General features: G+C 29.9%; 7 protein-coding genes and 1 non-coding gene across 8 annotated transcripts; 5 read left to right on the top strand and 3 right to left on the bottom strand.

Annotated features, from left to right (window-relative positions):
- Positions 1 to 23: 23 nt before the first annotated feature.
- Positions 24 to 379, bottom strand: BX663DRAFT_256751 (uncharacterized protein). The gene has a single exon (XM_051521892.1). The coding sequence runs from the start codon at positions 345 to 347 to the stop codon at positions 105 to 107; it is 243 nt and encodes an 80-aa protein (XP_051386217.1). The 5' UTR covers positions 348 to 379; the 3' UTR covers positions 24 to 104.
- Positions 380 to 11,940: 11,561 nt separating this feature from the next.
- On the top strand, positions 11,941 to 12,576 carry BX663DRAFT_499331 (uncharacterized protein). Its single transcript, XM_051526163.1, has one exon. It carries the CDS (start codon positions 12,066 to 12,068, stop codon positions 12,558 to 12,560), a length of 495 nt encoding a protein of 164 aa, XP_051386216.1. The 5' UTR covers positions 11,941 to 12,065; the 3' UTR covers positions 12,561 to 12,576.
- Positions 12,577 to 13,641: 1,065 nt separating this feature from the next.
- Positions 13,642 to 13,723, top strand: BX663DRAFT_t35. Its single transcript has one exon. It is a non-coding gene; the product is annotated as a tRNA-Leu (tRNA).
- Positions 13,724 to 14,074: 351 nt separating this feature from the next.
- On the bottom strand, positions 14,075 to 15,582 carry BX663DRAFT_558765 (uncharacterized protein; the record flags this gene model as incomplete). The annotated part of the gene is made up of 4 exons (XM_051531822.1): positions 14,075 to 14,577; positions 14,636 to 14,860; positions 14,921 to 15,065; positions 15,532 to 15,582. The coding sequence occupies 4 exons, from the start codon at positions 15,580 to 15,582 to the stop codon at positions 14,402 to 14,404; spliced, it is 597 nt and encodes a 198-aa protein (XP_051386215.1). The 3' UTR covers positions 14,075 to 14,401.
- A 103-nt stretch (positions 15,583 to 15,685) lies between these two features.
- Positions 15,686 to 17,024, top strand: BX663DRAFT_428583 (uncharacterized protein; the record flags this gene model as incomplete). The annotated part of the gene is made up of 5 exons (XM_051522693.1): positions 15,686 to 15,904; positions 15,985 to 16,094; positions 16,264 to 16,364; positions 16,437 to 16,492; positions 16,545 to 17,024. 5 exons carry the CDS (start codon positions 15,686 to 15,688, stop codon positions 17,022 to 17,024), a joined length of 966 nt encoding a protein of 321 aa, XP_051386214.1.
- A 3,164-nt stretch (positions 17,025 to 20,188) lies between these two features.
- BX663DRAFT_467742 (uncharacterized protein) lies at positions 20,189 to 21,223 on the bottom strand (the record flags this gene model as incomplete). Its single annotated transcript, XM_051524077.1, has 1 exon — positions 20,189 to 21,223. The coding sequence occupies one exon, from the start codon at positions 21,221 to 21,223 to the stop codon at positions 20,189 to 20,191; it is 1,035 nt and encodes a 344-aa protein (XP_051386213.1).
- A 2,101-nt stretch (positions 21,224 to 23,324) lies between these two features.
- On the top strand, positions 23,325 to 24,587 carry BX663DRAFT_549319 (uncharacterized protein; the record flags this gene model as incomplete). Its single annotated transcript, XM_051531137.1, has 1 exon — positions 23,325 to 24,587. One exon carries the CDS (start codon positions 23,325 to 23,327, stop codon positions 24,585 to 24,587), a length of 1,263 nt encoding a protein of 420 aa, XP_051386212.1.
- A 160-nt stretch (positions 24,588 to 24,747) lies between these two features.
- On the top strand, positions 24,748 to 25,315 carry BX663DRAFT_499322 (uncharacterized protein; the record flags this gene model as incomplete). The annotated part of the gene is made up of 3 exons (XM_051526162.1): positions 24,748 to 24,967; positions 25,048 to 25,262; positions 25,289 to 25,315. The coding sequence occupies exons 1-3, from the start codon at positions 24,772 to 24,774 to the stop codon at positions 25,313 to 25,315; spliced, it is 438 nt and encodes a 145-aa protein (XP_051386211.1). The 5' UTR covers positions 24,748 to 24,771.
- Positions 25,316 to 25,527: the final 212 nt, after the last annotated feature.

The raw sequence follows: 25,527 nt of genomic DNA, 5'->3' as shown, positions 1-25,527 counted from the left end.
TAAAAAAAGGGACTATTTACTGCTTAATTACATATAAGCCACACTTTATTATTAAGAAAGAATAACAAATATATACTACTGAGTTAAAATTACGATTATAATATTTAAATATTTTCAGGAACAAATCCACAATAGCATTTCCCATCATGACAAACACCTAATAAAAATGAACCATAATTTTTCGAATAGCATTTGTTATCACATTGAGCTTGGTATTGACAAGAAAAATCGCAAGCACGTTTTACAAGCCTTTGAGGAGGAAGAATAGTGTTCTTTAGTTCAAAAGTATGAACGATGGTAGTAAAGATCATAAAAAGATAAGCTAGATAACAAACAGACCGCTTCATTTATTTATTTTTTAGTTTGCGTAATATCGAAGATAAGAAATTAAAGAAAAAGAAAAAGAAATAAAGAAAGGAAAACTTTGAGATGCTTCCTAATATATAAAAGGGCCTCAAAAGGAGGAAATAAAGGAGCAAATTGACATTATATTCTCTCATAGAAGACTCCTCTTTACCTTACTTAGGAGAAAAAGAGACAGCAAAAATAATATATGCATTCTGTCATTAAACTAAGGTGTATATATACGTATAAGTTTCTCAATATCCAAGTAATATTTATATGAAAGATTAAAAAGAAAAAAAAAAGGGGGGAAAGAGAGCAATATATGTATATATACAATAGTTTCAAAAGGGAGATAATAATACCAGCAATAATAAAACTAGTTTTCAGATTAATATGGAGGTAAACCTTATTCAGGTAAACGAGAAGATGACAGTAGTTTTCTTTCACCATCTATATTGCTCCTTTTATCATCAATAATGCCTTTATTTTTGCTTTAAATCAACATGGCATCCAGGAGTTCCATTTAATGCAATTAGCTTATGCTGCTTTTAACGTGCATTTTGTATAACTTTATACAAGACTAAATGACTGTCATAACTTAAAGATGCTTGTTACTTATTATCAACCTATTTGCAATTCTATGAGTGGCAAGAAGAGTCGAGTATCAAATCAAATACTTTATTCCCACATGATTGCTACAATCAATTCAAGCGAATGATTAATATAAATAGGTTTACTTTACATATTTGGTTTGAATATATCAGGGTAATAAGGAAAGGACGAAAAGAAACGACCAGTCAATAATTAACGTTCACGTATTTTTTGATTGAATTCCTTCAGATTAATTAAGTCATTTACCGTTATTTAAAGCTTAAAGAAGGAAAAAAAAAGGCAATGCTATACAATTATGATTTACTGCTGCTTTTATTGATTTAAGAGAGGAATTTTTACTTCTAGGATCACATAGATCTAAGAAGCTGAAATAAACGTATGAAAGACTAAAGTTTATCAAAAGCATAAAAGTATCCATCTATGCCACTAAATTCATTCCAAAATCATCTTAGTACTTTTTGTGACAGTAATAATTGTAGGTATTAGTGATATGTTGGGGTTTTTTTTATTTCTAGATATTATGTAATATATCTAACAGTTTTATGAGTTTTGAGTGAGACACATGGACGATTGTATCAGAAATAATCAGGAGTTCTATATCAGTTATAAATTGCTGTACAGTATGTTATGATTGTAGTCATCCTTACAACTAAGTTAATAGAAATAAACTATCATTTATTACATAATAAAGAGGTTATTCAAATAAAACTAGTATATTGTACTTTACAGCATAATATTCATTCTACACTCAGTTTTAATAGCAGTCATTGTTAGAGTATTTGAGCATTAAAAATAATTATATACATTGTATTATGTAATAATAAGAATTCAATAGGTTTATGACTGTTATATTCAATTACATAATTATTTATACAAGTCATACATACTATATATATACATCTATAATGTTAAATATTGTTATGTAATAACATCTTAGAGGACGTTAATAATAGTAGCATATAATAATTGGTATTGTTATAGCTGGAATATTCACTGTGAATTAATATGAACGCGTTGCTTACCCCAGACATAATAATTTACAACAGCGACAGCTCAGGGAGAAATATGCATACTGCATGCAGAATTATTCGGAGACAAAATTTGCGCATAAAGACTCTATTATACCAGTATTCACTTATCTAAATCACACTTCTATTAATATCATTTACCTTGTAAAAAACATATAAATAACCCTTGTCATTTTTCCATATTATTTTTTCTTGGTACAATTTTTTGTATTATTTTTCTTCTAATAAACTATACCGAGTTTTCACAGACTTGCCTTTTCTGATTTCTCTTTCCTTATCTTTTGCACTCAAAACAATGCTGAAGTCCTTGAACAACGCAAGAATCAAATCCAATCAGAATGTAATTGATGATTGTTTAAAAAAGATGATGTTATGATTGTAGTCGTCTCTGTAATAAGTTAACAGAAATAAACCTTCATTTATTACATAATAAAGAGGTTGTTCATTTAAAGCTAGTGTATTGAACTTCACAGCATAATATTCATTCTACACTCAGTTTTAATAATCGTCATTGTTAGAATGTTCGAGCACTAATAATAATTATATACATAATTCAAACAGGATTATGGCTGGTGTATTCAATTATATAATTCTTCATGAATAATACATATCATATATAATACATTAATAATATTGAATATTGTTATTTAATAACATCTTATACAATGATAATGATAGTAATTCATAAATAATTGGTATTGCCGCAACTAGACATATTCACTGAGAATTAATATTGATATGTCGCAGTCCAATAATAATAATTCGTTGTGTTTCTAGGAACAGCGACAACTCAGGAAGAAAAAAGAAATAAAGATATATCCTATTGATCGCAGAATTATTCGGAGACAATGTTTTATGTAAAACGCTTTATTATAGTAAAACTTGCTTTATCTGAATCATATTTCCATTAATAACACTTACCTTGTAAAAACATATAAATAGCCCTCGATTTTTTCATATAATTTTCCATTGTACAATTTTTGTATTATCTTTAATAAACTATACAAAGTTTTCACAGACTTGTCTTTTGTTCATTTTTCTTTCTTTGTCTTTTTGCTAATCAAAACAGATGGATCAAACCAAACGAACTCTTAGGAGCATCGAAGAGTACCATAATTTGCTTTCTAATCCTTCCGAGCGTTTGGACATTAAAACAAACAGCCCACATAAGATTAGTTTGACTTTGAATAGAAGGGACCTGCCAAAATTTCAATTGAGCACTGCGGTAATCAAACATTACCCTAATGAAGAGTCCTTTGAGTCAGTTGAACATTTTTTACGCACCTTTGAAAAAGTCATCGCATCTTCTACTAGTGATATTGAAAAAGTTTGGAAAAAATATTTACCTTTATGTTTGCCCTCTGGTGATGACCATTGGATTGAAAATACTTTGTTAAAATGTACAAGTTGGGCATATGCTAGAGAGGCATTCAGCAAACATCATGGTTCTACTGTTGCTACTAGAAGATTTGTTGAACAAGTGTTTACAATGAAAATGCATTCTAAAGAAAGTATAGTAGAATATTCAAAAAGATTTCTTCAGACTATGTATAGTGCTGGCATCCCGAGGGATGACCCACGTGTTGTAGATAGATTTCTGGCTTCCTTGATAGTACCAATTCAAGCAATAATCAGAATGGCAATTGTGAGTACAAAAAGAAGCACTAATGATGAAGAAATGCAAAAATGGACTGTAGAAAGCCTAACTGAATTAGCAAGAGATGTTCTTGCAGATGACAATTCAGCATATAAATATGTAATGAGTTTAATTCCAGGCTCTTACAATGAAACCATTGACAGTAATCATTATAAACATAATGAAGCAAAGTATAAGAAGCAAATGATGAAACATAAAAAGCAAAATAAAATTCAAAAACCTAAGCTGTATTATTGTAAGCATCATGGACAGAATCATACTCATAACACTGAAACTTGCTTCTTCCTGACTTCAAAGGCCAAAGAATTTACTTCTGACAAGAATGAAGCTAAGAAATTTTCAAAAAATGTCGATAATTGTTTCGTCTGTGGTGAAGTTTATACTCCCAATCATAAGTGCAATAGAAAGGAAAGCAAGCCTGTCCTTGCTGCTTCTGACCCTATTAAAGAAGATATTGCTGCAATGGAAAAGGAATTAAACATAGTTGATACACCATTGATAAATAACGAAGATATTATTATGGAAGACAACCAGTATGATTGTAAGTCTTCATATATGAAGAAAAATTAAAAATGGCTGGTTATAAACAGAAAACTAACTCATTCAATCTTTTAACTCCTATTAAAATAGAGAGCATAATGTTAAAAGGCCGTTATTGACTCTGATAGTTGTGTTAGTTTTTTAAATATGAAGACTTTCAAAAATGTATTAAAATTAAATAAAGTAATAAAATTAAATGGTGTTTATAATTTTCTAAATAATAAAAATAATGTTCCTCGTATTGGAAAAATTGAATTTTTAGTAGTTGAATATACAAATGGTATAAAATTTAAACATGCTTTTGAACTTATTGATTTTAATCAAAAATTTGATTTTGATGTCTTACTCAGTATTGATATACTAGGAAAATTAAGTATTTCCTTGCATGGAGGGGGATATAAATTAGATAATTTTAATAAGGATCAAACTGACTATTTTAATAATATAAATCACGAACTTAATGTGAAATACTTGTCTGATTCCTCTCCTGCAGGTACACCTGAACAAAGAGAAAGTTTTATGGCATTTATTAAAAATGCAATTAATATCAATTAAAACATTCCGAAGACCTCACTCTGTCCCATAAAGGAGTCAGTAGTTCATCTACCTACGCCTCTAAACGCTACAGCATATAGACGTCAATATCCTATCCCTATTGCTTTAAGATCTACGTTGAACGAACAAGTGAAAACATGGCTTGAAAAAGGAATAATTGTTAAATGTAAAATAAATACTTCCTTCAATAGCCCATTATTAATGGTTCCAAAGAAATCTAAGACAGATGAAATTATTGGACATAGAGTTTGTCTTGATGTTAGATTATTAAATAAAATTTTACCTCCCAATTTTAACTACCCAGTCCCATTAATTAAGAGCATCTTCCGCAATCTTGCAGGAAAAAAGTTCTTTACAATAATTGATTTATCCAATGCATATTATCGATTCAAGGTAGCTAAAGAGGATCAACATAAGATTACTTTTATCCATTTAGATGGTAATCAATACATGTTTGTTAAAGCGTGTTTTGGACTTAAATTATTAACATCACAACTTCAAAAAATACTATCTATTTTATTTGGAGGAATGAATTGTGTGATTGCCAGTGATACAATTGAGCAACATGCTAAAGATGTGAGAAGAGTAATAGATAAATTGAATAGTGCAAATTTAATTATAAATCCTGATAAATATAGTTGGCGTCAACATTCAGTTCGTCTACTCGGATTTGTAGTTGATGCTAGAGGCACAAGAATTGATACAAATAAAACCACTAATGTTGAGACTTGGCTGAGGCCAAAAACAAGTAAACGAGTTCAATCATTTTTAGGCCTAATAAATTATTTCAGAGATTATATACCACTTGTTGCGAGAGGAGCGGCATCTATTTCAAGGATAAACCATACAACTAATGTGGAGCAATTATGGGGCGAAGCACAAGAAAAGCTTTTATAGCATTCAAGAATATTTTAAAATCAAAGTTGGTATTAGGTTACCCTAATCTAAATAAATCATTTTATGTGGCAACAGATGCTAGTCAGCTTTTCTATCTCAGGACTATTATTCCAAAAGGATGAAAAAGGTCGTGATATATACATTAATTTCATCTCACAGTCACTCTCACCTTCACAACGTAATTGGAGTACAACAAAACGAGAGTTATTTGCTGTTGTTACTGCTCTTAAAAAAATTTCGAGAATATCTATGGGGTAGAAAATTTACGATATACACTGAGCATAAGAATCTGGTTTATCTTCATACACAAAAAGTAATGAATCCTATGTTAGTTGGTTGGATAGAAACATTACTTGAATATGACTTTGAAGTAATACATGTACCTGGTATTTTAAATCGCTTAGCAGATCTTTTAAGCCGCTTATATCCACCTCTTGAAGAGAGTGAACATAAGCTGGGGGAGAATAGAAGATCTCAAAGAAAAAGGAAGGAAATAATAAACAAAAAGCATTTAGTAAAAAGAAAGAAATATAATAGCGATGATAAAATTAATATTCTTGCTACAAAACTCGTTGAAAATAAAAATAGAACAAGTGAATATATTTGTCCACCAGAAAATGAAAGACATAAATTATTAAGTGATATACATAATTTAGGACATGCTTCGAGTTTATCAATGATAAGAGATCTTCACGATCAAGGATATCATTGGAATAACATTTATGAAGAAGCAAAGGTATTATGTGATTCCTGTTCTGAATGTCAGAGACATAATATTGTGAGAAAGGGATACCACCTTATTAGGAATATTATTAGTTATCGTCCTTTTGATCATATAAGTATGGATTTGATTGGACCTTTACCTATTAGTTCGGATGGATATATGTATATTTTAGTAGTTGTTTGCATGTGTACCAAATATCTAATCATTAGACCACTATTAAATAAGCATTCTGATACAGTCGCAAGAACTCTTATAAAAATATTTGCAGACTATAGTCTACCAAGAGTTATTAGTCAGGATAATGACACCGAATTTAAAAACATTTTAATGAATAATATATGTAGACAACTTCATATTCAAAGAAATTATAATACTGCATTATATGTTCAATCAAATGGACATGTCGAAGCCTATTGTAAAATTGTTATGAATACTTTAAAGAAAATGATTAGAGGGAATACCCGCGATCGGGATTTATGTTTACCCATAGTGTAATTATGTGCAAATAGGCAAATAAAGAATAGAACTATGAGTTCTCCTTTTTCTTTAATGTCTGCCAGAAGAGTTAATTTACTGGACAACTATAAAGATAAAATGAGATATCCTATTTTACAAAATACTATGACTATAAAAGAATTAGAAGATCAAATAGAAAAATGGAAAATATTGTGTTTCCTGCCATTGTTGAGAGAACTAAAAAGATTAATGAAAAAATAAATGAATACTACAATGATAATCATAAACTCATTAATATCCCTAACGGCACACATGTAATAGTAAGATTACCTCAAAGAAGTAACAAACTAGCTGCCATTTATGATGGTCCCTATACAGTCGTCAGACGTAATCAAGGTGGATCATACATATTAAAAACACCAGAAACAAATGAATTACTAGAACGTAACTATGTTCCATCTGAATTAAAGGTAGTTAATATAGATGAAGGCGTATTAGAAGAATATTATGAAGTTGAAGATATACTGGATCATAAAGGTCCTAAAGGTGACAGAAAATTTCTAGTAAAATGGAAAGGATATTCACATGAACATAATACATGGCAGAAAGCTAGTGATTTTTCGAGTCCTGAATTAATCCAGAGATATTGGGACATATTTGATTTGAAACAAAAATTGGAAGAAGAGTCAAAGACATGGAATCCTAATGATGCTAATGGGATACCTAAGAGAATACAATCATCTAGAGTATCAAAAAGGAAATTACCCATTGAATTTGATGAATACAAACAAAAATTAAGAAGGAAAGTAAATAAACCTGTGGTGCAACGTAAAAGAAGTACACAAAAGAAATGAACTAGAAAGATACATACAGAGACTGTCATATCAGAAAACAAAATCGAAATTTAACTCTTTAAGAAATAAAAATGCCCTTAATAAAAAATCTAAATGAATTGAATTGAAAGCCGAATAATAATCACAAGGTGATTATATTCTGGGGAGAGAATAGTGTTGTGTACATAATGATGTATTACATAATATCTTATAATATACAAATCAGAGTCATGAAGGACCAAATGATATTATAGTTATTAGTTATACACTTTATGCATACAATATTATTTGATTTCAGTTTATAAGACATTCTTGTGATGAGAAAAATAATGTTATAATAAATACTAACTCTACGAAATAATGATAAGGAAAACATAGTGTAAGGAGCTATTAATGATAAAGATATATGAATTGTAGATTATACCTATTAGTTATATATATATTATTGTTATAATATTGTCTAAAATACTAATTTATAAATATAATCATATACTATCTATGTTAACTTTATTCTAATTGGATACACTATATAATATAATGAAATTCATTTAAGTAGTACATTGAGGAATGAATATAATATAAAGAAGCTGGTTAGAATATAAATCTATATATCAAAAGTGTCTTTCCTATATCATTCACAAGTATGAACAAACGAGATTTCATTATTTTGTTTCAAGAAAAATAACCGGCTAGATCAAGCACCAATAATTTAATATTTATTAGAGTTAACTGAGATTAATTCTCAGTCAGGGCAAAGACTAGAGCTCTAACACAATAACTTTAATTATTCTATGGGAAAATATTCTTCTTTCAAGATATCTTCATTCTATTCCTGTCGCGAAGTAACCAGTTCTCCACAAGATATAAATAAGGATCCATATTGGACTCATCTTTTAGAAAATTCAGTTTTTTTTTAAGTTTTTAATTTTTATTTTTTTTTTATTTTAATAAAAGTTTTATACAAAGTTCTCACAGATTTATTCTGTCATCTTTTTTTATCTTTACCTTATCAACAGTAAGTGATATTAGTAGAAATATGGTTCAGATAAACAAGTATTTATATAATAAAGCGTTTTACATAAAACATTGTCTCCGAATAATTCTGCGATCAATAGGATATATCTTTATTTCTTTTTTCTTCCTGAGTTGTCGCTGTTCCTAGAAACACAACGAATTATTATTATTGGACTGCGACATATCAATATTAATTCTCAGTGAATATGTCTAGTTGCGGCAATACCAATTATTTATGAATTACTATCATTATCATTGTATAAGATGTTATTAAATAACAATATTCAATATTATTAATGTATTATATATGATATGTATTATTCATGAAGAATTATATAATTGAATACACCAGCCATAATCCTGTTTGAATTATGTATATAATTATTATTAGTGCTCGAACATTCTAACAATGACGATTATTAAAACTGAGTGTAGAATGAATATTATGCTGTGAAGTTCAATACACTAGCTTTAAATGAACAACCTCTTTATTATGTAATAAATGAAGGTTTATTTCTGTTAACTTATTACAGAGACGACTACAATCATAACAGTGTGATTCATACTAGCGTAAGAATACTTAGTGTTCCCACCTCTCAGTTCGTTACTGTCTCGGGCTCGGGCAAAAAAAGAAAGATTGACACCGGAGTGGCAAAGCCGCAGCAAAAAACCGAAAGGTACTACTGCTAATCATTTTTATGTTTTTATAAAAAAAACTCTAGATGTCATGGACCAATTTGAGTATTTAGAAGAGGCATTTTTAGTTATGGATAATACCTCTATTCATAAAAGACCAGATGTAACTGATCTCATCACAAAGAGGGGCTATAACTATATTTTATTGCCCCCTTACTCACCAGAGCTCAATCCGATTGAGCAATTTTGGTCTGTAGCAAAAAGTAAGATCAGAAGAGTTAAAATACTTAGTGGGGAAACCTAGCAAGATCGGATAACTGAAGCTTGCAACAAAGCTCCTCAAAATCATCTTTATAATGTTATCAAGCATTATGATGATAGTCTATACGACTGTTTAAATAAAAATCATATTTGTTTTTTTTTCCTTCTGTATAATCGTCCTTATTACCATTGCTGCAGAGTTTAGTGAAAATGCGTCAAGTAAAAAAGTGGAATTTCAAATGTGAGAGGGCGGTGTTATAGAACAAGCTCTGGATATAATCATGAGTAATATTATAATAGATGAATTACATAATACAGGATAAAATATAAGCCTGAATATGAAATAAAACTCTGTATATAACATCTTGTAAATAATATAAAACTTATTGACATCCAATTGTCTAGATGTATCAATTATAAGACATCGTATCATTTCTAAATATTTATTTTTATAACCTTGATAAAGGATTCAGGTCGTCTTTGATCCACTGAAATAGATGTCAGGAACCTATGCTTAGATCAAACAATCAAATTGTATATTTAAAACCTTTATCAGATCATTATAACACCCAATAGATAATCCATACATCAGTCTCTTGAATCAACAAGACGTATATCCGAATACTAACACTGTTTCATGACTCATGTTCTTTGACGGTTATTTTTATTTCTTTGATTCAGGATTCATTAATATAAATACAAGCAGTTGTTTAGACACAAAATAATCTTTAACTTCTTTCTTTAGCTTTTCTTTTAACTTTATTTATTGAATAAAAAACAGTCTCAAACTATACTTCCTTTTGTTCCCTTTCTCTCTTTTTATTTTGTCTTTTATCTTTTATTTACCTTCCATCACAGGCGGGTCTCCAAAATGAGAGGGGGGGCTCCAAAATGACAGGGGGGTTTTTTCCAAAATGTCCTTTTATTCTCAATGTCCATATAACACTTATTTACCTAAAACATGCATATCACATTTGCCAAAAAGAATTCAAAAGTTCATTTAATTTACGCCGCCATATCTCAAGTATTCACAACAAATCATTACCATCTAAAGACGCAGATGATTATTACTCTTCATTGGATGAAAAAGTCATAGTGCATGCAAATACTTCAGATGCTGTCCCCTATTATGCTTGCCCGTGTTGTGATTGTAGTAGCCTTTATAATTAAGTTAATAGAAATAAACCATCATTTATTACATAATAAAGAGGTTATTCAAATTAAACTAATATATCGCGCTTCACAGCATAATATTCATTCTACTCTCAGTTTTGATAATAGTCATTGTTTGAGTATTCGAGCATTAAAAATAATTATATACATTACATTATGTAATAATAATAATTCAATAGGATTATGACCGTTATATTCAATTACATAATTATTTATAAGTCATACATGTTGTGGTTCAGGTAGGTTTAAGGGATTAAATAAAAGAAATAAAATAGAAAGAAAACAAGACAGAAGAAGTACGTTGAGACTTGTCAATAAGTTTTATTAAAAGTTAATTCAATACAAGTATTGTTATTAGTTATAAGTTATGAGTTATACAAAATAAGGGTGAATAATGTAAGAGTATTTATATATTTTGTGAATAAGGATGATGAGTAATAAGAAGATAAAAATATAACAAATTGTATTTGATAATATAATTATAGAAGGATTACTAAGAGTTATAATTATAGATTCATGTCTTTAGTATATATTTATTTTTATAACTAATACGTGTATTCTGAGTAGAATCAATTATTACGCGTATTTGTATTATTCTTAGTTTACCCCAGTTTAACTTGTATAAAGTTATTTTTATAAATTAATATTCAGCAGAACAATAATAGAAGAAAGTATATTTTTAGATGTAGGACTTTTTATTAATTAGTTATTTTTCTATACAAGGGTAAATATACTAAATATGTTTATAGAGAGAATTATTATACAAATGCACTATGTATTCTATTATGACTATTTATCTTATTGAATTAAGTTATAAATCTTACAACCATGACAATACATAGTATATATAGATAGCTATAAAGATAAATATTGTTATGTAATAATATCTTATAGGATAATAATAATAGTAGCATATAAATAATTGGTGTTGCTATAGCTGACATATTCACTGTGAATTAATATTGACGCGTCGCTTACCCCAGAAATAATAATTTAATATTTTTAGTAACAGCGACAGCTCAGGCAGAAAAGAATAAAAATAGATCTTATTGTAGGCAGAATTATTCGGAGAAAATATTTATGACTAATGCTTTATTATAGCAATATTTGCTTATCCAAATCATAGTTCTATTAATATCACTTACCTTGCAAAAACATATAAATAACCCTTTACTTTTTCACATAATTTTTCCTTGTACAATTTTTGTATTTTTTTCTTAATAAAAAAACTACGCGAAGTTTTCACAGACTTGTCTTTTGTTTTTTCTCTTTCTTTAACTTTTTGCTGTCAAAACAGCCCGTCTTGTTGCACTTTCCGAACTGAATTTGAATGGATGAAGAACCACATGTCTACTCACGAAACACAACATTATGTTTCTAGCATCCCCGTTAAAACCAAGAAAGATACTTATCTTTTTCGCGATGCATCTTCAGCCTTACATCCACCAAAGCGGCCCAAGATCACCAGCGAGAATATTTCCACATTATCCCCAGTTGCAACTATAATAAACCCTTATAATGAGCATTTGTCGCCAGAGCATAAACACCTTGCAAAACAGCAATTTACGGATCAAGAAAACATGGTGTCATTAAAACAATATCCAACAACATACAACATGCTGAAGCCGGCCTTGGATGCGGAATTACCAAATTTGCCTCACTTTCTTTGGACATTTGTACAACCTAATGACATTATGGCTCACAACGCAACCCTGATCAAAATCATTCAATTCGTTTTAACCGACTTCTGCAGCAAATGTCATTGCAACGCGTTCTATCAGTCAAAATTTGAACGTACTTGTTATGATTATAGTCATCCTTACAACTAAGTTAATAGAAATAAACTATCATTTATTTACATAATAAAGAGTTTATTCGAATAAAACTAGTGTATTGTACTTTAGAGCATAATATTCATTCTACACTCATTTTTAATAGCAGTCATTGTTAGAGTATTTGAGCATTAAAAATAATTATATGCATTGTATTATGTAATAATAAGAATTCAATAGGTTTATGGCTGTTATATTCAATTACATAATTATTTACACAAGTCATACATATTATATATATATCTATAATGTTAAATATTGTTATAGAGGGAATATTCACTGTAAATTAATATTAATGCGTTGCTTACCCCAGACATAATAATTTACAACAGCGACAGCTCAGGGAGAAATATGCATACTGCATGCAGAATTATTCGGAGACAAAATTTGCGCATAAAGACTCTATTATACCAGTATTCACTTATCTAAATCACACTTCTATTAATATCATTTACCTTGTAAAAAACATATAAATAACCCTTGTCATTTTTCCATATTATTTTTTCTTGGTACAATTTTTTGTATTATTTTTCTTCTAATAAACTATACCGAGTTTTCACAGACTTGCCTTTTCTGATTTCTCTTTCCTTATCTTTTGCACTCAAAACATTGCAGAATACACCTTCAGAAGTTAGCAAAACCGTGCATAATTTCAGATCTGGGATTAACTTCAGTATATCTGTCCATTGTTTCACTGTCAAGGGCTTTGATACCGAAAAACTGGGAAGGTGGATACGATTTAAAGATCATTGCAAAATGTTGCGTATCTGTCAGATCAGGAACTTTAGAGATGTTAAGGAAGTAAGCATTTGGTGCGAACGCATATTGCCATAGTTGTGTAGAAATAACTTTAATGTCGTCTGGATATCGGGATGTCTCATTTCGTTACTAACACATAGCTAGGTGTAGTTGGTGGTCTAGTGGTTGTAAGGGAAGGAGCCTTGCGGTATAAACAATCAATATCAGGAAGAGTCATGTGTATAATTAATTTTAATGGTCGAATACACTAACTATGATTATTAAAACTCCGACATCGTACGAAAGTATAATTTTTTTAAATATCAAATTGTGCTAAATGGCAGGTTTGGCAGAGTGGTCTAATGCGTTACGTTCAGGTCGTAATCACGAGAGTGGCGCGAGTTCGAATCTCGCAACCTGCATTACAGCGTATTTTACTATTTGTTAGGATTTGGATTCTTTTTACTATTTATTTTGCTTGTTTTTAAAATTGTTGTACTTTTCAAGATTTTATTATTTTGTTGAGGATAATAGGATAATAACTTTTTCAGTAAAGGGAAACTGCATTCATTATTATTCCAAAATATAAAATTTCTTCTTAATTGAATAATAGTATTATTATTATCGTCCGAACTACTTGTTGATTATATCAATCTACATTATATGTTGAGTTAATAGTATTGCTTTTCTTCCAAGATTATATACGACATTTATAGACCAACAAAACCAGATTTAAGGATTTCTTTCAAAAAAAAAAAATAAATAAATAATCCGAAAAATATTTAGATGAAATATAAAATATTAGTAAGTAACATCTTAAAGAAAAATTTTTTTTAAGAATCACAAAGATAGAGCATCCAAATTGAATAATATTCTGTTTATGCAGGTACTGTTTTTGACAAGTCCTATTCATTGGGAAAGATTTTTTGTAATACTATTGCAGTGTATCGTTCTCAAAAAAATGTACATTTTACTTATTACCATTAGCTTAGGTTGAATCTATACTTTGTTCCAAATTAAATTATAAGGTATATCTATAACAGAGAGAGAAACTTTAACTTGACTCAATTTCTCAACTTTAATAAAATAAGACAACTTTATTATAATTCCATCATATCCTTTTTGCTATTCTTATTAGATGTTGATGTCTCTTGCTGCTCTTTCGTTTCTTCTGGTTTATAAATCCGAATAGTAGCAATACGACTCATACCGTTTTTATCTCCATTCCATTCCCGTAATAACTTTAACAGTTTACCATTTGTCATATCAGGTAATTCTAATAAAATAAGTCAATTAGTCTTTTATACTATCTTTTTAACACTACTTCTACTTACCCATGCCGGATATATATTCATTTTTCTCACTATCTCTTATTGACTCTAATAATTCTTGTCGTGAGCTCTTTGGTTTTTTATGTCCTCTATGTCGTTCTTGTTCTAAGTGTTCAATTTCTTCATCATGACGTTGAAGATAAAGTTCTATTAATTGATGCATCTCAGCCTTTGTTGCTGCTGATTTCTCTTCTCCAAATGCTTCTCTAAACCAAAGCCATCTTTCACCTAGTCATTATTGATAATTAAAACGATATATATATATATTTACATGTATCTATATCTTACCTATCGGATTATTTTGTTTTTTCTTTTCTTGTTGTGCTAATTTTTCTCTACGCTGATAAACTCGAGATAATTGATGTGCTTTTCGAGAATAAGGATGAATTGAATCTCGATTTTTGATTGTCTTTAATGTGATTTTTCTGTTTCCCTAAAACAAAAAAGAACGAGAGATAAATATTTCGATTTTGTGCTGATCAAATGATTGTTAATTACCATTATTGATCTATGGCTTAAAAAAAAAGGAATACTGTGTTTTTATTTTATTTTATTTTTTATTTTTGCAGTCACAATATATAAAGAAAAGATAGCAGACCTTTTTTTTTTTTTTTTAAAAAATAAGAGATTCTTTGTGTCTATTACTAAAATTAAATACGATAATTGTATTTTTTTTTAAAAAACAACAACTAATAATACAGGTCTTTATTGATACGAAATTTTGTTTACTTATACATGAAATTTCAACTTAAAACTTTGAACATGGAATCATAAAAAATTGTAATAAACATTCCTTTTTTGTAGAATTTGTGACAGTTTTAGTCGAACATCTTATTGTCACTTTTAAGCTCATAAATATTTTTGCCTTTTTTTTTTTTTTCCGTTATTGTTTCCATTACAAGTAACATGGAATCAGTTAGAATTGTTATAAATGGTCTACTTTGTAGCATTTTCTTATGGGGTCATACATCATGCGTTGTAGCCACACAATGGCTTTCTTTATTCATTAAACCGTTTTCTAAAAATCTTTATTATGCCTACCATGCCAGCATCATGAGATTTTGGTCTCAAAATCTTTTTCAAGTCATGAAGCTATTTGCTCCTGGAGAGCTAATTATCTCATTTGATAACAGCGTTGTTATGGATGATAGTGTAATTGATGACAACGATGACTATGAAGAGAAAATAGAAAGATTGTTAACTTTTGATAAGAATGGGCAAGTGAACGGAGTATCTTTTCCCGATAAATTAATAATGATTGCAAATCATCAGGTAAAAGTTTTTTTTTTTTTTTTTTTTTTTTTTTTTTTTTTTTTTTGAGTACTATTATTGTATATTTAATTGTACAATAGATTTATGCGGACTGGATTTATATCTGGTTTTTAGCTTATTTATCAAAAGCACATGGTGCTTTAAAGATTATGCTTAAACATAGTTTAAGTCAGATCCCTATTTATGGCATGTAAGTTTATATTATTGTTATAGTAGAGCAGTATATTTAAGCTCTTTTCTTCTTTTTTATGTGTAGGGTAAATTATTTCCCTTCTTTACCTCTCCCCCCCCTTTTTTTTTCTTTTTCTAAGATTAGGATTTCTTTAGGGAATGAAATTCTTTGAATTTATCTTTTTAAGGCGTAGACTTGAACATGATAAAGATAATATTGTTAATAATCTTTTAAAGACTAAGGAGAGAGATAGACCTATGTGGCTTGTATTATTTCCAGAAGGCACAGGTAGATATTAATTTAAATACGTATAAATATTTATGCATATACAGTATTATTTTTTAATGCACATATTTTTAGTTATTTCTGACAATACACGTGAAAAGTCAAAAAATTATGCAGCTAGACTTAACATGGTAAACACGTATAGCAATTTAAATAAGCACTTTAAATTAATATATGCAATAGGAAGATTTCAAATATTCTCTTTTACCTAGAACAACTGGATTATTACTTTGTAAGGAAACATTAGGTAATAGCGTAAAATGGTTATATGATCTTACAATTGCATATCCTGGTATTGAAACTGGCAAGAATCCTGAAGATGTGATGACAGTAAAACGTATTTTCTGTGAAGGAAATGGGCCTCATAAAATCCATATCTTTGTACGTCGTTATCGCCTTGATTTGCTACCCAAAGAGACTGAAGAATTTTCACAATGGCTATTACAGTTATGGGCAGAGAAAGATAAAAGACTCATCTACTTTAATAATTATGGTAAATTACCTGAAGAGGAAGATAAACTAATCAAGACTGTGGCGGTACCTATCAAGTTAAAACATACATTTAGAGAATGTTATGCTTATTTGATTTATTTAATCTTTTACATCCCCATTTTTTATCTTCTTTCTTTGATTATTCATTACATCTATATAACTTTAATTTAAATTACTAATTTTTTTTTTACGTTAAAAATCGTTTTTTTTTCTTGTGGAAATGGTTTAGCATGTAGAGAGTGTTGACAAAAAAAAATGCTTTCAAGTAGAAGAGAAGACGTAAAGAGAGGAAATGATGGGGAAAAAAAAAGGGGGGGAGGGGCGGCGGCATATAACTTAAACAAAGAATATACAAACGATACTAGTAGTAATTGAAGCACATATTTCATGTCATGTCGAATCATGTTGATTTGTTGCGATAATTGCTGAAGCACTACTCAGCAATGTTTTCAGTATGTTTACCTTTTAAATTGGGTCAGACGGCCATTTGAGTCATATATTTAAAATACGGTTAGCGTAACACTAAAGGGCGATTTTTTAAATAAAAGGGCAGCTACTGTTTTCTCAAAGGGCGGTTACAATTTTCTCAAAAGGCAGTTTTCGATCCTCAGTAGATATTTTTTACAGTTTTTTGTGACATTTTATTAGATAGGATTGCCTTTTAAGCAATCTTTAAATATGTTTACCGAATGTTGTACAAATGCTCGAAGATGTTCTGGAGGAACATTATTGCAAGCCTCAGTTATTCTTGTTGATAAGTCCTCTTTGGTTTGAAATTGACTACGTTTGACCTTATTTTTAACTATGGACCAAAATTGCTCAATAGAATAGGATTAAGCTCAGGGGAATAAGGAGGGAGATAAATGCACTTATATCCTCTCTCTGTCACCATAGTATCAATCTCATTAGATGTATGGATTGGTGCATTATCAATAACTACATAATATCCTTTCATTTCCGGAATGCAATCCATTTCATGCATTGTTTTCTGAATAAAATTCATATAATGGCCAGTGACAGTTCCCTTGGAGGCAGACTTCTTTGGTTTTGATAGTGCTTTTCTTTTGCGATTACCAGAATCGATTTTTAGCCTTTTGAATATGTGTTCCTGAGGATTTCGAAGTTCCATTGACACGAAATACTTCGCCAAGATTGCACCCAAAACTGTGTGTGATACTGCTCTGATGGTAGGAGTGATTACAATAGCTGGTGTGCCCTTAATAGACCATCCTCCTGGAGGTCTCATGTTAATATCGAAGGCTGATTCATCGACAAAAACACAGTTTTCAAGGTAATCCATATCTGTTTTGCTCCACTTCTCAACCCCACGCTATGCGGTTTGCAATTTTGGTTGAATCGTTTCTGGGAGCTGGATGACGAGTGATTTTTTTTTTGAATGAAAGGTTGCATTCTGTTTTGAGGAAACTTCTCACACTTGATTCTTTCAGTGTGAATGATTTGAATTTTTCAGTAAGTGAACAAACTGCATCCACAACCCTGGCTTGAGGATTACTGTCATAAAAATTTAAAAGGTGAATCTTATGCTTCTCATCAAGCTGGCCTGCTAATTTATTGATTTTATTGGTTTGTTTTTTTCGAAGATATTCCAATCTTTATCCTCTTTCAGTCTCCTAGCCCATTTCTGTGCAGTTCTTTCAACAACACCGCCTGCTAATCTACCAAATCTGGCAGCATTGAACTACCTAATCCTATTGTAATAGACAAAAAGCAGTTTCTGATCATTGGTGTAGTTGTTATAGCTCCTACCCCTATTGATCTTTACGTTAGTGGCAATCTCCTCCATCTCAGCATCTAAGGCTTCCATCTCAGTGTCCTTCTGCTCTGTATTTTGCTTCTCGCAGTAAAGTCAAAGACGAGTTAACGTTTTTAGATGGAAGGGGTTAATCTCTTCTTCGTATTTCATCGCATCGCGCCCATTTTCATCACAAATATTTCCCTGACCATCTTCATAAAAAAAGTATGTACTCATTTAACAAAAGTAAAAAAAAAAAAGAATATACCGCTCTACAATTTGAAAAATCCGCCTTTTGAGAAAAATGGGACTCTTACAATCACGTACAGTGCTTCTACTCTCAATTTACCGAATACTTGAAAACTCTGGTTACTTTTTTGAATTATTTTGGATACTTGTGTGAGGATAAATTGCCCAGGAAAATGAAACTAATTTGATCAAGTACTCGAAGCTAATTTGCCCTGCTTTTTGAAAATAAATTGCTTACTTTTTACAATAAGATTACCAACCTTGGTCTTTGACCAGTCTTCGTTACTATAAAGCCCAATTTTCGCTTTTCTACTATCCAAAATTCGTTTTAGTAAAGACTCAGTTTTTGTTTTTGCTTTCACCAATGTTCGCTTTAGTATTACTCAATTGTTGTGTTTTCTTTAACTTTTATTTTCACAGCAACCAAATGAATAGCAGTTTCTTTCTTTCTTTTTTTTTCTTTTTTTTTTTTTTTTTTTTTTTTTTGGCAAAGACGGATAAAATAGGATTTTATAGATGAGCAAGGAAACGAGGAAGAGGAAATCGATTCTTACAATCTTGGCATTTCGTTGACTTTATCACAGTACTTACCGAGCTTTTCGAATTCGTTTTCCTACAAAGGAACATAGAAGAACTTGAAAACTTTTGATCGACTGTCAAAGGTACTGTTAACTGAAGGGTTAAAAAACTAGAGTTACTGAAGTTAGCGAAAGCAAAAGCAGAAAAGCTCTTCGTAATATTGCCCGACACTCAATCAATAGTTTTCCATAAATGCTTCAACGAAAGTAACGAAAGTAACTGGCCAATCATTTTTCACTAAAGTTATTTATTTTTGTTGATACGTAAATTCGGGCTCAGATTCAGGAAAAGGATAAATTGAAATAATGTTTTGATCTGTACTTAATGTGATCGTTACTTATTAATATAAAGGTAGTTGTTTTGTAAGTTGATAAGCATTGGTTTTAAGCTGATTAACGTACAAGGAGTGAGCATAACGTTGTTTTGATAATATAAATTATATGATTATAAAATATAGCATCCAAGTTACGATCTTGAGTATGAAGGTTATATAAAAGTATATAGAGAGCTGTCAATTAAAGTATACCGATATTTGTTTTATGCACGTCTAAATATAGGTTTGTCTTATGTAATTGAGGGAACAAACTAATATTATATAGTGATATTCAGTTATGGATCGGTTAAACTATGAAGTAAAAAGACCAAAGTTTATTTAATTTGAGTTATTTAAAAACGATAAAAGTCACGTAATATTGTTAATAGATAAACTTTGGTTGACAATAGTAAAGGAGGGTATTGGTTTCACAATGTTAACTCAAAGCGTGTGGCGATGAAAGGCCATTTTTAGTGTCGAATAGGATGCAAATCTACCAAACAAACCTTTCTCGGTTCCCTTGTCATAACAAGGTGACCATTTCATTTTGCCTTGGTTTTGTTTCATGAACTCCTTTACAAATATAAGGTCCTTAGATTCAGTGGTTTGAATAGGTGTTATACAGACGGTCTCTCCTTCCCCTATATAACGTCGTTTAAAGTTTTCCGCAAAGCTGACACCATCCTCTGCGTATTTTTCAATACGTTTCCGTGAGATTTCATCGTTCAAAGTGTTATTATGAATAACTTTTTTAAATTGAGATGCAACAGCATCACAAAAGGATTCAATCTCAATATCCCGAATTACTTTGCTGTTTGATTCACAGGTAAAGATTTGAAAAGCTATTCTGTAAATTTTTTGAAGCGTTAAATCTATGTATTCATCCAGGGCAACAATATGTTTTTCTTGCTGTGTTAGAAAGTGAATTAACGCAATCATTTTTGGCATTGGTACTTGTATTAGCGATGCGATCGAATCAGCATTGTAAATATGAACTTGTTTTGCCCAAAGCAAACTGGAAAGTATATAGTACGGCTCATTATCGCGTTTGGTAAAGTTTTCCTCGCGAAAATGGTTGCTTGAGAACCCATCAATATTGATGACTATAACAATTGGGAGAATCTTTGTTTGACCAAATACATTCAACGAATATTGCATTAATCGTACAATAAACTCATGTGTCACCTTCTTCTGAATCTCTACTATGACAGACGCAAGATTCTTGGTTTTATCTTGGGGATAATATGTTATGTCAGTCCTTTTGTTGTCGTTTTGTTCAGTTGGTCCGTTATAATATGCAGAGCCGCAAATACCACCGCCAACAACGGAACTAATTATAATATCCTTTATATAATCTATACAGAGCAATGCTTTATTGCAAGAATCGCTTCCTGGTATAACTGGTAAGGACAACGTATACAAATCTTCGGTGTCAAGGGCATTGCATAATGCATTGTCACGCGTAAAGGCTGTCATTGCTGTAAGTGTGAAAGGAAAAAGAAAAGAATTTTTTAAAAAATAAAAAATCACATGATGTGAATCTTTGAAAGAGAGCCACTGCAAAAAATTTGTCCGTCGTACGTATGGAGTACTATACGGCGTACGCGCGTACGCTATATAGTACGCTGGTATATGCAGTACGAACGTACCACATATATACGGCGTACTATACGTACAACGTATAACTTTTTACATTTGATTGGCTATTTCTTTGAAAAAACATGAACCATCATTGGTATTTTGCAGAATAAATAACGTTTATTTACGTTTGATCTTTATTACTTATTGGCTTATAAAATACATTTAATTCATATTAGACTTTTATTATTGCCTTGTTTATTGGACGTTATTTAAAAATAAACATGTAGTTTGTTTACATAAAATGTGGCTTTATTTACATTTAGAATAGTAATAATAATAATAATGGAAATATACAGCAAATGAATTATTACAAAAAATAAATTGCTTTTGAAATAATAATAATAAAAAAAGGGTATTTCTTGCAATTGATAATAGAAAATACGATTGTACTTACCTTTGCATCTTTAAAAAGAAACAGTGCAGATACGCAGCAAATAGATACAAATAGATAAGAGAAAAAGATAGAGATAATAATGACAGGGGAGCCCAGGAAGCTAAATTATTAAGCAGTTAAACAGGAGTAAAAAACAATCTATAATAAACAAAATTGATTAGTTAGTAAATAAAAAAATAAAAAAGAGTATTGGTATTCAAAAGAATAAAATGCTTACCGAAAACAAAACAAAAAAAAAAAGGTTTTTCAAAAAGGACATAAGCTATTTGAAAAAAAAGTAAAAAGTCCTAAAAGAAGAGAATAAAAGGTAAGGTTGGTATATCTTATATTAGACAAAGAAAGTATACTTTTGGAATTAACAGATAAATGTTATGTTTTATTTTACCTTTATATATACATTTATTTACCTGTTTAAAACGTGTTTGATTAATGATAATAGACAAGTCAGTATATGTGTTAATATGAACAATAGTTGTTATCTTACCTTTAATATATCACTGAAAAATGCTCTGTATAAAAAGTAGAAAAAGCTACTACCAACATAAACAAGACTCTTTTGCTAAGAAAGAAATAAAACTGGTCAGTATAAATTCGTTAATAAGGATATTCTAAATCTTTATACTACCTTGAATATAATAAATATCTATAGAAAATAAAAAAATTGTAAGTAAATAAGTATTAATCTAAAGTAAAAGAATAAAAAAGAAATAACAATGAATGTAGAAAGACAGTAATCTTCTTAGCTTTCTCTATGATCATATGATTTTCTATAGATCCATTTTTGTAATTTCACAATGCAAATAGTGTGATTACCCCCCCTTTTTTTTCTCTCCCTGTAAAAAAAACACAGCCAAAATAGCTGTAAATTTAAACATTAAAAAAATAATGAATATTAGCAGTAGAAATGTCTTTTTTTTTGGATATATTCATTCCATGATAGTATATTAAACATAATATATTTTTTATTTGGAAATAAACAATTAAAGAAAAATTGCAGCTTAAATTGTGGCGTACGACGTATAAAAGTACTATACGTCGTACGCAGTGTGAGCTTCTGTTGTCTACATAAGTGTAAGGCTTAAGGAAATCGCAAGAATATTTACTTTTCTATAAAGTTCATAAATTAAACAAATTTAAGCGCTTGATGAGAAGCTTCTATTTTGTGATTATTGATCGCCTCTTCTCATATTTTTAACATTCTTTATTTTTATAGCCAGCAATATTCAGAAATATATTCAAGTTCTCTGTTCCTTTTTTTTTCCCTGCAGTATGGCTATTGAAATTCATGGGTGAATTATTATTCACCTTATAAAAAAAAATCAGAACGAGCTTTAAAAGTCTGAATGACGCAAAGCAAGCTTTTACAAACATAAGCTGAAGTGATGTGTCCAAATCAGGTGATATAAACGCATTGTTTGCTATAACCATGGAAACAATATTATTAACGCGTCATTTATTATTTTACACAATATTAAAAAAAAAAAACTCTAATAAAATTAATTATTCATTTATCCTTTATTTTTTTTCTTTATATAATAAAAAATGTCATCCTTAGAATGGTTAAATGTTAACGATCTTCAATTAAAGCAATCTATCGAAAAATTAATCAACGAATATCCTGCCAGTTCACAAACCATTCAACGTCTTGTTCAGTATTATGAAAACAATAATGATAATGATAGAGACGCTAAACGCCGTAAATTAGATCAATCCATCATGAATAATGAGCTTTTACGTCTCGATGACATCTCTTTCCAATTACCTGCAAGAAAGAAATATGATCTTATCATCACAAAACCTAACGAAACGCGTCATGTTCTATTATATAATAACAAGACAAATAAAGTTGAATTTCAGTACACTGTTGACCAATTTTCGCACTTGGGCGGTGCATGTGTCCTCACACCTGATAAAGCCATTAAAACCTATACTTATACACTCTTTTTGACAGAAAGGGATTGTCTAGTCTTTACAACACAAGAGAAAACAGATATTACCATTAAAAAATCATCTGTGACAGAAATATTTTCAAGCGATCAAAAACATGTATCGATTTGTGAACTTTTAACTGAATTCACATCTGTACCCATCGCACAACCCTCTAAGGATTATTTTACGTCTACAGGGGATAATAAGCCAACAGAGAATAAAGACTATGTTGTAGCCTACCATAAAGCTAAAGATGGATTCTTATTCTTTTTACCCACTGGTATCTTGTTTGGGTTCAAGAAACCAACTATTTTTGTGCCTGCATCAAGTCTTATGTCAACAGTTATTACTTCTGTTACAAATCGTACCTTTGATTTTATGCTAAAACTAAGACCTGAAGCAGTCTTGTTGGGTTCTTCAGGTTTTAGGACTACTAAAGAAGGAGATGAAGATACAATTCAATTCTCAATGATTGAACAGTCCGAATATGAAGGTATCGAAGCTTATACAAAGAAGCTGAACATCAATGACCATAGCATGTTAGAAGAAAGAAAGGCACCTGTGAATAAAAAACAACAAAGACAAGATGAAGATGTGGAAATGTTACAAAAGGAAGATTTGAAAGGAAAAGGCAAGGAACGAGTTATTGATCAACCACCACAACAGAATAATGAGGATTCTGATGAATATGATGAAGATTTTGAACCTAGTAGTGATGAGGAACACGATCCTTTAGAATATGATACAGATGCAGATGAGGAAGAAGCAGATAGAGAATTAGCTGGTGAAAATATACACGAATTTCAAGATGCTGTATTCAATGATCAAGATGAAGAAGAAGAAGAAGAAGAACAATTACTAGATGAAAGTGATTAAATGTATATAGTCATTTTAAAACTTTGTCAATAAAAACAAAGATGATGTATTATATTGAACCTTTTATTGCTATAATTTGACATTACAATAATTTGCATAATTTACAACAATAAATTGTGGCTTATTTTCAAATAAATACCATTATTTTTTATCATTCATTTTTTTTTTTCATTACTCATATAAAATGGTCGTTTGTAAAGTCTGTGAAAATCAAGAATCTAAATATAAATGTCCTACCTGCCACATTGCTTATTGTTCCTTAACCTGCTATAAAAAACATAAAGAGATCCCCTGTAGTATAGTTGAATCAAATGATAGTCAACAATTCACAAGGAAGGAAATCAAACCAATAAGTGCTCCCGATGAAGAAGATCCTAGTCGTTTAACATCCGAAGATCTCTCCAAATTAGCGTACTCGGAAGAAATTTATCATTTCCTTAAAATTATCCTCATTTAAAAGAACTTATAAAACATTTAGATTCATCCTCTAAACCAGAGTCTGAATTGGATTCAGCAAGAGATAATGATCCTATTTTTGACGATTTTGCAAAGAAATTAGTGGACATTACTTACACCGAAAAGCTGGAAAAATTTATGGAAAAGCAGAGGAAAAAAAAGAAACAAAATATCAATAATAAAAATAATCCTATACCCTTTTATCAAATAAAAACTGTAGTAAAAGTATATTATTATTATTACAGACACATTTTACAAACAAAATGCTGTGATTTTATATAGATTGAATTGCTCTAAAAAAGAATGTTTATTATGTTCTCATGAGTTTTGACTCGGTAGAAATTAACATTTACCACGTATAAGATAAGAACTTGTAAAATAGTATTATTTGTTAGTGAACAACCCGACATAAAGCAAGTTCAATATTCTTATAATAGTACACTCTCAGATCTTTTAGTAAAATTATACAAAGTATAATGTATGA

The sequence above is a fragment of the Cokeromyces recurvatus genome (assembly GCF_025118155.1).
Source record: "Cokeromyces recurvatus strain NRRL 2243 chromosome Unknown BX663scaffold_4, whole genome shotgun sequence".
In the NCBI taxonomy this organism is placed as follows: Eukaryota; Fungi; Mucoromycota; class Mucoromycetes; order Mucorales; family Mucoraceae; genus Cokeromyces; species Cokeromyces recurvatus.
Note: the sequence above shows the minus strand (reverse complement) of the source record. Positions and strands in the feature narration are given on the sequence as shown.